Source organism: Schistocerca cancellata, chromosome 9, assembly GCF_023864275.1.
Source record: "Schistocerca cancellata isolate TAMUIC-IGC-003103 chromosome 9, iqSchCanc2.1, whole genome shotgun sequence".
NCBI classification, from domain to species: Eukaryota; Metazoa; Arthropoda; class Insecta; order Orthoptera; family Acrididae; genus Schistocerca; species Schistocerca cancellata.
In genome coordinates, this window is record NC_064634.1 from 67903234 (window position 1) to 67915771 (window position 12538).

General features: G+C 39.2%; 1 protein-coding gene across 1 annotated transcript in view; it reads right to left on the reverse strand.

The window, feature by feature from the left end:
• The window catches only part of LOC126100671 (wee1-like protein kinase), an 82637-nt gene that overhangs the window by 27457 nt on the left and 42642 nt on the right, over positions 1-12538 (reverse strand). The window contains exon 5 of the mRNA XM_049911291.1: positions 9118-9266. Within this exon, the coding sequence (XP_049767248.1) occupies positions 9118-9266 (149 nt within the window). The remainder of the gene's footprint in view (positions 1-9117; positions 9267-12538) is intronic.

The window sequence follows — 12538 nt, forward strand, 5'->3', positions numbered from 1 at the left end:
TCCGATCCATAGAACACCAGTTTTCTTTCTCCTGATAACGACGTCCTCTTGAGTAGTCCCCGCCCGGAGATCCGAATGGGGGACTCTTACCTCCGGAATATTTTACCCAAGAGGACGCCATCATCATTTAACCATACAGTAAAGCTGCATGCCCTCCGGAAAAATTACGGCTGTAGTTTCACCTTGCTTTCAGCTGTTCGCAGTACCAGCACAGCAAGGCCGTTTTGGTTAGTGTTACAAGGCCAGATCAGTCAATCATCCAGACTGTTGCCCCTGCAACTACTGAAAAGGCTGCTGCCCCTCTTCAGGAACCACTCGTTTGTCTGGCCTCTCAACAGATACCTTTCCGTTGTGGTTGCACGCAGAAATCAAGGGAAGAACAACACAAACAGCACAGTTCAGTCAAGGGGAAGATATAATGGCAAGCAACGAGTGAAAGGGGAAATCAGGACAGCAGGAAGAGAACAGAACAAGAGGAGGGAGCGTGGGCACTGCAAGAGCAGGGGCACCCCAGTAACGTTATGTGCTCTGCGGCACCAACAACAACACTGACCCGTTCCGATACACTATACCATTATCATGATACAAAGGGGACATCACATGGGGAAGAAGGCACAAGTGGAAATGAAACAGCACAACAGATCACACAAAATGTCGGGAGAAGGCAGGGAGACGCTGGGCAGAGTGGAGGCAAAGTCAAGGCCTCCATAACCAACACCTACACCAACAGAGGGACTCAAATGCCATAGGAAAATTAAGGAGTACAAACCCCTTTCACAAATAAATCCACAGACAGATGTAACCATGCAAAGGTTGTCAGCTAACACCTGATACGAGGAAGGTGGGAGGGCAAATTTAGTGGGAAGGGCCAAAAGGCTGGATCAGTCCAGCAGACTAAGAAACCACGGGTCAACCTAGTACTGCCAATACGAAGACAGCAGAGGATGGTAGATTCCCATTGGGAGAGGCAGAGGAAAGAACACCACATGGTGAACGTTTCCTTGACAGCACAAATGTTATCGGACTGGGGAGTAGCCCCCAGAGTCTGCCTACAAATGAGCACACAGGGATTTCATGTGAAGCTGCAAATATGCCCCTGGAGGGTGGAGGGATAGGTGGTTGCCCTCACCAGATTATCAGCAAGTTCATTATCTGGGACACTTACATGGCCAAGGGCCCAAAGGAAATCAACCAAACAACAGCATCAAGATCAGCACGAAGGCCGTGGATGGAAGAGCCCATTAATTCTTTGTTGTATCCTGCAGTGTTTGGAGCTATGCTCAAACTGCACAGATTCCGTCAGCTTGCAGTCACAGCATTGATGCCATTCAGTAACTCATGTTTACTTGTGACAGAAGATGCGTCTCCCAAAAATCTCTTTTAACTTTACTTCATTCATAATACAGTAAGGTCTAAAACACAGCAAATGGTAAGCTACATGCTATACTACTTGACAAACAATATCCATTACAAATTATGAAAATGTAAATAGTTTATTAGGAAGCAAAGATGCTATACCACCACATATACAAAGAAACAATTTTTAATTTCCATATTTTCTTCTAAATTAATTGAGAAACATTACAAAACTAAAATATCACATGAAACGAAAGCTGAGTTCTCATTTTTCACGAGGACAGTAAAGCTTTCAATGAAAAAGTATATGTGGCATAGTCGTATAAAAGCCCTTTATAGTTGGAAAATTGGAGAAATGGATTTTCCCTCTTCTACAAGGAATCCCATGTCGCAGCCAGCACATCTCACACCAGCTCTGCTTGGCAGACAATGAACAAAGCCCAACTGAACTTGGGTGATAGATTATACTGCTTACGCCTCCATGCTACTTTAAGTTATCTGCCAGGGTCATCTTAGTGGCTGGCGGGTGGTGGCATGCCAGTCTCTCAGCAACCCACAACTAGATGTTTACAATGAGCGAGACATCTAGCTAGTGCAAGTCTTAAGCCCTCTGCACCAAAGTAGGTCACCACATCATAGCAACATGCAGGTCTTGAGTTACTATGTTGAAATATAATGTTACGGACAGCGCTACCAAAGGGCACAGCGACTGGCCTTAACATATCAGACAAGCAATGGCTATTATTCAAATTACTGGCCCTGCAAACCAGAGAGGATCTTGTTGAGTATGCAATGGCATTCAACATACCATCACACAAGGTGCTAGGCACCATACAATGACTAATACAATCTGTCAATGTTCCTTCTCCTTGGAGCTTCCACACACGGATACATCCACTGTGGCGCTTCATGCAGATTTGGTTACTCGTCTGAAAAGACAAGATGGTGCCATTTCTGTGTCTAGTGTTATTGTCGGGTGCACCAGTGTTTGAAGAGTCTCCCGGCTGCCACATTAAGAGAGGCTGTGACCACTGTCCCTCCTGCTGATAGTCCACAGTGCTCCAGACTCGATGCACTGTTGGTATGGGTATTTGCCCTGCTGCAAACAAAACCCATTCCTAACTCAGTCTGCACAACATGTTTATGCTTGTGTAACAATCTTCTGATACTGACCAATGTGAGGAGAAATACATGGAATACCATTGACTCAATATGCTATGATCCAGCTGCTTTTCAATTCAGTCACATTCTGGTAGACATTTCTCTTTCTTACAGAAGTCCTAACAATATTCTCACAAACAATTCAACTTCAAACAGTATTTTTTGAATGAGAAAACCACTGCATAATCTTTCCTTAGAAGCAGGTGGTGTTACTCATACCTTTGTGTGATCACAATGAAGTGCTAATCATTTCCAAATCCAAGTATGAAGTACACTTCATGCCAATTTGATGTTTGTCACATACTGCCTTCATAGTGTTACAATTTTAATGAGCAATGGTGTAAATATATGTAATAAAAATGAAACATACATCTAGCCACATTTGTTAAACTACGATTTAGATAATCATGGAAGGTTTGATGACTACCTAAAAATGATGTCACTAACACAGGGTAGCCTGAGTAATAATTTGGGCTAGAGTCTAGACAACACACAAATCCTTGAAACATTTTCCACTTTTGTCTCACTGTTATTTAAAACTGTGGACATATTAAAAAAACTTGCTGCCCTCTTGACACAATATAAATGCAATGAAGTAAAATATGGTGCACTGACACAAGTATGCCACATGCACAGAACACTATAATCTAATTAAAATTACTCAATAGTTGACACTTCGCATGTTGGAACTAGTTTCCTTCGATTAGAGCACTCAACATCATGCCCTAGCCATTCACCATTGTCAAACCGCCAACAACAACCGGTCAGTTCACTTCCAATTCCTCGTCTACTTTTCTTTGTTGATATATTTGGATCCCAAATGAATGGTTGGGTACTTTTATTTTTTATTTCTATATTGAGAAAAGGATATTTGCTACCCACCATATAGCAGAGATACTGAGTTGCAGAAAGGCACACCAAAAAGACTGTCAGAGAGTGAGCTTTCAGCCAACAACACACACACACACACACACACACACACACACACACACACACAGAGTTACTTTTCATAATATTGTTACATTCCATTCCGGATTTTGCATTGTTTCATTTTGTATTTCAACACTATTTTTCGTTGACCAGGTACTGTAGTAACACCTACATAATTATTGCTTTCATTGGTTTCAGATATTACATCTTTTATGGAATAACACCACGGAAAATTACATAGTCCCTATGTAATCCCTGCAATATGTGTTGAAGTCAAACCTAATGAAATATTTGTGATGTAGATTCCCAGGTTCTGGAACATTATCATTAAGGAGTAAACTGAAATCAATTTTATGAGAAAACTGAAAAATAGGGATGCTGATAACCAACTCAGCAAAACCTAGGTTCTTGTACTCAAATCATTTAAGGAGCAATGAAATCCAAATGCAGTGAATGGAGTCTATGACATGAATATGAAAGTAGCACTTCCTTGGCACATCCTCCAGTGGCGAAACTGACATTAGAATTTGATATTCCAGCAGTGAGCCATCACAGACAAAGGCACAGATTTTATAATGGAGCACCACCCGCTGGACAAGTTATGTGGGTAGGGGGCAGGTATGAAGGGAGGAGCAGCTACGGCAACAGCTCAGTACATCAAGAGCACCTGATTATGTCAGTGAGGTATGTTTACAAAATATTGTGCCAGTCAGACATGATCACCTGGCTGAAAACACGGGCAGACTCAAATTATCAATAGTCAGTTCTGATGGCAGCCAGTCCAATGTCACCATTTGAAATACTAGCAGCAACATGACTACATGTCCTATGTCTGCTGAAACCACAGATTCAGAACTAGACTGGGAATTGAACCCTCAACCTTTGAGTTTTTAGTCTGACACCCATTGGGCTACCAAACCAGGGTTTTGTCACTGAAGCATAAGTTTATTATAACAAAGGACTGGTAATGTTGACCAGTCTACAGTTCAGATACTCAGGCACCATATCCATGTAGCCAGTAAAAGGAAATAATACTTGAAAGATCCTGGCTTGAATTGTATTTTGGACCCACCCAAAAATGGCTACCAACAGCAGACTGCATCAACTCCATAGAGGACGCAGCTTTCTCTACTGACAGAGGCATCATAAGTTGGCCACGAAACCTACAGTGCAATTACTAATGTGCCAATGCTTAGAGACAAGATTTCCAAGAAATAGTAATCAGCACTTAAAATCAGCAAGGGGGAAATAAGTAATTCAGACAGCCAACAAGGATCACCAACTGTGACATAATCACGTATACAAACAGTGATCCAATATTGTAAAATGCTTTTTTATTCCATTTACTGATCACAATATGAATTCTTTAGACGACAACTGGTTTCAGTCCGTAATTACTGAAACAGCCATTACAGACTGAAACCGATCATCGTCTAAAGAATTCATATTGTGATCAGTGACTGGAATAGAATTCACCCAAGGATAACACTATGTTCCTAATGCCACATGTGGATACAAGATTTTATACCATTTTGAATGGTGCTGCCTACATAAATAAGCTTATTCTATGAATAAAATTGAGAAGATTGCTCTTCTCAGTACATTAGGTTTGCCACATTAAGCTATTATGGGTTTTAAATATATCAGTGTGCTATGGTAACTAGATGGACTTCTGAAAAGTATGTAATGAAGGCATACCATCTAAGTCCCATAGTTTGTCAAACACCCTCAGCATATATGTGGAGTAGTGAACTGCAGATTTGGGATGAAGATCATATCATCCATTTCAACGTGATCTCCTTTACAAGAGTCCCACTTTTTTGTTTCTGGAAACTAATTGCAATAAAGTTTCATTGACCTCTAGACACATCCTCAATTAGACTTTTTTACTGTTTGACAGAAAATACTATTCACAAGCTGATGAGTAGTCCACTATGGCCTGTCATAATAACCTGCAAATTGAACACTTCGATGTGAACACACCAGAATCCACTAAGTTAAAACCAACAGTTACTATCAATATGTGGGTGAAAAACGAACGAAGAACTTTAAAAGTAGCTGTAATACTTCAGGTTTATCCATTGTAACACAAAATTCACGATGGAACTTTTGAGGACCTGTTACCTTTCCTTGATAGTTAAGAGAGAAAATGACTGATCCCTGGGTCACACAGTAAAATACTGACCTGATAATATGATAAGGTTTTTTCCCCAAATTCATCTTATATTCACAAATTAAAGTATTGCTGCTGAGGTTTACATTTTTACGTTGTGTGATACAGTTGTCTTACATTTGCAGATGAAGCTTTGGGGACTGACATCAAATCCAGATTTATTTAAAATAATTTTGGGGGGTTTGGAGGAGGAATGATTACACCAGATTGGCTGAGAACTTGGCGAATGTGGGAGAGGAGAGGAGATCGGAAGGTGGTGGTGGAGAAGGCAGCAAATTTCATCCTGCCAGCAACGATAGCAATGTGTACCATCTATCTCGGCATTTTATGAGTATCTGTCAAATTTAAACTACAGTCTGCCTGAATCAATTTGTAGTCTGAATTGAATAGATGTCAAAATTTGACAAATACTCTCAACGTCAGTATACATTTCTGCAAGAGATGATTGTCTAATATAGGCGAGTGACATATTTTTGTGTTTCATGCAGCAACATTGTCAATGCATGCTGTGAGGTACAATGCCAACGGAAAGGGGTTGCGCCACCTGTTGGTTCTACGCAGCCGGTGAGACAGCTGCGGGCAGAGGAGATGTTTGAAGGCAAGAAACAAAAGAATACTGTCACACTCTCACGTGAATATAGATATAAAATCCATTATGTATTCAGAAACAACAGTTGTGTTCTCAGATCCCATCACAAACCAAACCTTGGAAACTGCAATGTGTTTGGACAAAATAGCCAAATATTTGACAAGCAAAATTATAAATTTCACTGCTACTCATACATAGAAATACATTAGCTCTTTCTTTGCCTCTCACTGATTTGTTGAAATTAAGATAAAAATTTATGTAAATCATTTATTTTTGTTTATTTCTCCTTGCATTATCAAAATGTAGACAAACAATAAACAGCACAAGTTGAGAATAGGTACAATGTTGGCAATTCTTTACATAATCAATAAAATAGTTCATAATTTTGATTAGTGAGAATATGTTGAAAATAAATTTTTCTCAAAGAAACTTTAAGAGGGATGGGGTCATCTTATATTCGGATTCAAGCTGCTGAAGGTGGTGGTCATGTGTGTAAGAGATGTGCTTACTTGTGTGAATGAATGTGTGCGTGTTTCCTCATCTGACAGGCTTTGGCCTAGAGCTTATGTGCAAGAATCTTAGTTGTGTCTGTCTGCAACTAACAGTCATATTTATAGTAAGTAGCAATCTATCCTTCCCTTACATTGCTGATATTCTGATACATAAGATATGTAGAAAAACCCACACACACGGGTCTCTATCCTTGCACACAGAACCACCGGCATCTGCTACAAAGACATTCCATGCTTAAGACTGGCTCCTAGAACTCTGTCTTAACAAGAATAGCTCACTGCAGAATAATTACAACATCTACGAATAGTGTTCTAAAGGAATCTGTATTCTTATCGACAAACTGAGAATGTGTTTTAGTCAAAATCTGCACCGCCTCTGGAACTCCAGAGGAGCAAGACAGAAATTAAAGGAGCAAGACAAATTAAAGGAAGCTGATAATTGCTCATCTGTAATGTAGGAAAATATAGATTGCTACTTACCATAAAGATGACATGTTAAGTTGCAGACGGGCACCATCCACAATTAGAAGACACCTACACAAAGCTTTTGGCCACATCCTTCATCAACAAAAGAGAAACACATACCATTCATACACACAAGCAAGTACTCCTCATGCACACGTGACCGCCAATTCTGGTAGCTCGGGCCAGAATGCCGGCCCGAGCTGCCGAATTGGCTGTCACGTATGTGTGACGTGCTTGCTTGCGTGTATGAATGGTGTGTGTTTCTCTGTTTCTCTTTTGCTAATGAGGGCTGTGGGCGAAAGCTTTATGTAAACGTCTTAATTGTGTCTGTCTGCAACTTAATGCGTCTTCCTTATGGTACATAGTAATCCATCTTTCCCTACATTGATGATACTTTACCTGGAGTTAATTGCTTCTCTGTCTTTTGATGGCCCCATGTCTGGAAACTTTTGTAGACTTGTGAAGCTAATGGCATCTAATCCACTTCAAACCCATTAACAAAGGCGCAAAGTCTTCTTTGTAGCATTAAAGGTCATTCCAGATCTCTTACAGCCAAATGTTTACCACATTCCACTCAATGCAGCAGTCTTATACGTGGTAGACAATTAAAAAACAGAGGTGCAAGGAGCATGAAACAGCAACACATGACTAAGCATCCTAGGAGAACAGCTGTCGCTGCATCCTGCCTCAAGTGTAATCATGGAATGAAACAGAATAAGATCAGTATCATGGTTTATGGGTGACACTATCATTACGGAATCTGCCTAAACACTGATGTCAGAAAACCTGATCAGCCATTATGGAGTTTCCTTTGATTTCTTCTCATCCCACCTGGTACATTCCCCCCCCTGACATGGAGTTCTTGGCTACTTTTCCGTAACTCTCCCCGTTTCCTAAATTTCCCCAGTGCTTTTCCTTCATCCCTCTTCCTTTGCCTTCAATCCTCGTGCCAGAAGAGGGGAGGCCACTATCTCTGAAAGCTCTCTAACTAATATGTTGGGTAGGGTTGTTCGGGGAAGGAGACCAGACAGCGAGGTCATCGGTCTCATCGGACTGGGGAAGGAAGTCGGCTGTGCCCTTTCAAAGGAACCATCCCAGCATTTGCCTGGAGCGATTTAGGGAAATCACGGAAAACCTAAATCAGGATGGCCGGACACAGGACTGAACTGTCATCCTCCCGAATGCAAGTCCAGTGTCTATAACTCTCATGTGTTTTCTCCTGCCACCGCTTGGTGAGTATGCTTTGTATCTGTCTAATTATATTATTTGTAATTGGATAGATAAAAAATCTACTCACCAAGCAGTGGCAGGGGAATACACAATAAAAGAAGGTTTTACCTGCAAGCTTTTGGAGCCAATGTCTCCTCCTCCTGGAAGAACGGTTGAAGGAAATGGAAGAGGTGTGAAGGAAAAGGACAGTCGCCCATAACCCCAGGTCAGGCGAGACTTACCGGATGGGATTAGAAGGAAAACTGTCAAATTTGACAATTTTCATTGTTAAATTATTTGTTCTTGATTGTGTTTGTGTAATTGCAAGTAACTAAAATACTTGGAGAAGGACACGGACAAACTCTTAAGGCTGACGTTTCATATTTTTGTTTTCATTGATTTTTCCTAAACAAATGTTCGGACCACTAAAAGGCCATATCAGACACTTTTCCATTTCATGGCCCGCTATTAAAAACTGATAAGTGAAAAATTCTTATACTATCCATCACAATAACAGTTTGGTTTTGTTTTGTTTCATTTTCACTGCAACAATTCATAGCTAAGTTCTATTAATCAGTTTTGTTTTATTTCAATTGACTGATGGTATGTTATCAAATGTTTTAAGAGACTAACTGACAACATTGTTCAACTGAATAAAAAACTAAACAAAAATATATTCACACTTGAAAAAATTGATTGTAAATAGAAGCTCTCTGACTCACCAATTTTGTATGTTATTTCCTCAGTATCCTCTTCCTCAAAACCATCATCTGTCTGATCAGCTTTCAATAATTTTAGCCTCTTTTCTCTGGATATAAATATATTTCCAGGTTTGATGTCCATATGAACCAGCTGAAGAGAATGGATGTACCTGAAATTAGAATCCACACAACTTAATTCAATAATTTTTGCATCCTATTCTCCTGAAGAGGAGGAAAAAATATCCGTAATATACACCACACTGACATCATTAGACACAGCTGGGATAGGTATGGGTGGAAAAAAGGGGATGGGAATGGGGCGGCATTTCTTAAGCCAATACAACAAATGTAGAAGAGATAAAAAGTTACATAATTTGAGCCATTCGATATTCTCTGCATACTGATCATACCATGGTTGGGGCTGGTCACATATAAGCATAGCTTGAAACCTACATTAGTTTGGAAAGTATTGCATGGAAAGGTCTGGCAAAATGTAAATAATTTACAATTCACTGAATAGTGGGAGCATTTAGTTTAGTGTGCACACTGATGGCTCAACACTACTTACTGTAGAGAACCTTCCAGAAAGCATTTGACACTGTGCCCCATCGAAGGCTATAGACGAAGGTATGCACATATGGAATAAGTTCACGGATATGCAAAGTGGCTCAAAGAGTTCTTAAATAATAGAACCCAGCAAGACCAACTACAATACATCAGACCACAACACAGAAACCAAGGTGGTGGCAGTCTTAGGCCAGTATTTCAGTGGTACCATAATATGAATTATTTACAAACTTCATAAATGGAAAGTAGATTCTAAATTGCGTAAGAAATGTTGTATTGTTATATATTTTTCAATATTCAAACTTAAATAAAAAGTTGTTACTCTAGTCACAAATTGCCTAATAAGTACTATGACGAAGCAAAATTTGGAGATGCAACTCCAAATCAAATCCAAACAACCACTACGGAACACATGCAAATAGCATACTTTGACACTAATAATAATTTACAAAATGAAGCTACCTAGCAATAATAAGTGAAGCGTGTAACTAAAGCTCAAAATTGTATTAAACAATATGCAGTTAATTCTAGTCACTGTCATAATGTAATACGCTAAAAGTGGTTTGATTCTGAGCACCTGTTGGATTTATTTGCTGCTCAGCTTGGCCACTCTGCATTTTGTTATTTTTGCTGCAATGTCTTCATGAGTTCCTCTTTTTTGTTTTACTAGGGTTCGAGCAATTTCCTTTGAAACAAACTTTTCATTCAGGAGTTTTGTGTAATTATTAATAAAAATATTCGAAAGCACTTTAATACTTTTCAGGTTACTGTCTTTAAAGGAATGCCATGTTTGCACACATCATTGAGGTTACTAATGGCATTTTCACACAATTCAGTTTCTAAGGCAAGTACTGCATCTCTTTGATTTTCAAGTTTGAGAAATTCTGATTCATATGTGCTGCTAATCATAACTTTAAAAGTAGGGAAACATTCCACGGGGGAAAAATATATCTAAAAACAAAGATGATGTGACTTACCAAATGAAAGCGCTGGAAGGTTGATAGACACACAAACAAACACAAAATTTAAACTTTCGCAATTAACGGTTGCTTCATCAGGAAAGAGGGAAGGAGAGACGAAAGGATGCGAGTTTTAAGGAAGAGGGTAAGGAGTCATTCCAATCCCGGGAACGGAAAGACTCCTTACCCTCTCCCTTAAAACCCACATCCTTTCGTCTTTCCCTCTCCTTCCCTCTTTCCTGATGAAGCAACCATTGGTTGCGAAAGCTTGAATTTTGTGTGTGTGTGTTTGTGTGTCTATCAACCTGCCAGCGCTTTTGTCTGGTAAGCCACATCATCTTTGTTTTTTATATATCATTATAGAAGAAGGACATTCAATTCCTCACAATTCGGCTGGATGAAATAGAAAAGGACTTCTTTGGTTTCACACTGCAACAAAATTTCATCCTCTGTCTGGAACATTTCTTCACAACCTCAACATTTTCCACCTTTTCGCAGCTTTTCAAACACTGTTTTGCTGGTGTATCTAGCAATACAAACCAAGACTTTCAAATCTTCATCCATCATTGGAATGTTTGCTAGTTCCTCTAGAGCAGATTCTAATTCATCTAAATTTTCACATGTTTGGTGTTTCATGCTTTAATTTTCTTATGCTGCAAAATCATTTAATGTAAATTCACCTGTTTAGTAGATCTGAGCTTTAGAAGACTTATTACTTTGAGTTTCAGATTCCAAGATTTGCTGACTGAAACATTATATATGCAGCCACTTAGCCTTCTATAAGCTCCAAATCTTGCTTCTAAAGCAAGAATGTGTAATTTTGCTGTGAGAATATAGGACCAGCTGTAGGTGTTAAAAATGTATCTGCGTAACTGAACTGTTGTTCAAGTGTGTGAGAGAAAGCAGTATATGTTTCATTGGTTTGTTTTCCATGAGTAGGCAATGCATGTCAGATGTCAAGATATGTTTTCAATTTTCAAGAAACCGAAGTTTCGAGTCAGTAGGTCCAGTGATTGGGCTAGAATTATCATCTTATGTCTATTTGCCTTTCTTGGGATGCTGTTGTAATGGTACTTGAATTACGTAACCATTATGGTACCTCACCTGAACCTCTCAATACCAGTAATATTCTACAGTGTTTCTGCAAAGTAGTTGACATATTTCTGAGACAACATTCAGATTTGATTTCATTTGTGATACATCGATATGTTTATATTGCAATGATATTATTCTTATGTGTATTCTTTCTTTGTCACTATGATCTTTGACGTACTTGTAATTCTGATTTTTGGGCATGTAAGCGATTATTAGTTAGTTGTTAACTTGTCAGAGAGTTGGACCTTGAGAAGGTCAAGTGTTGGACATCATGTTGGAAAGCCGCATAACGTAGTCATGCCTATAAAATGTGAACTTTAACAGTGACTGTGATGAAGATGTTTTCAAGTATGTTTTGCATTGTGAAGTGATGTTTGTGTGTTACGTGATATTGCAAGAAATGCAATTAAAAGGAAGTGTAACTTAATTTCGGAGTGCTGATTATTTTTTTACATCACCATTGTCCAGCAAAAGTGTAATCTTCAAGAATGGTTTGTGAAGCGCATATACAAAACTTTTGAATATAGCAGGATAAAACCTAGGCCTCTTTGCATCCGAGCTTGGAATCATAACCACATAGATTTTCAACAATTGAGCCATGATTTTACGACGAGACCAGCGTGGGAAACACAAAAAGATGAGTGCCTAGTTTTTTGATTACTACATGAAATGACTTTATTAACTGTGTTCTAATGACACCTGTCACATAATATGACTGTTGTTGCCCGAAAATGCAGTATTTAGCAGCGTGAGCAACACCACAATCATTAAATTTTGACCTTTGTTGTGGTAGGGTTATTAGACTGTACATTAAAAACTGT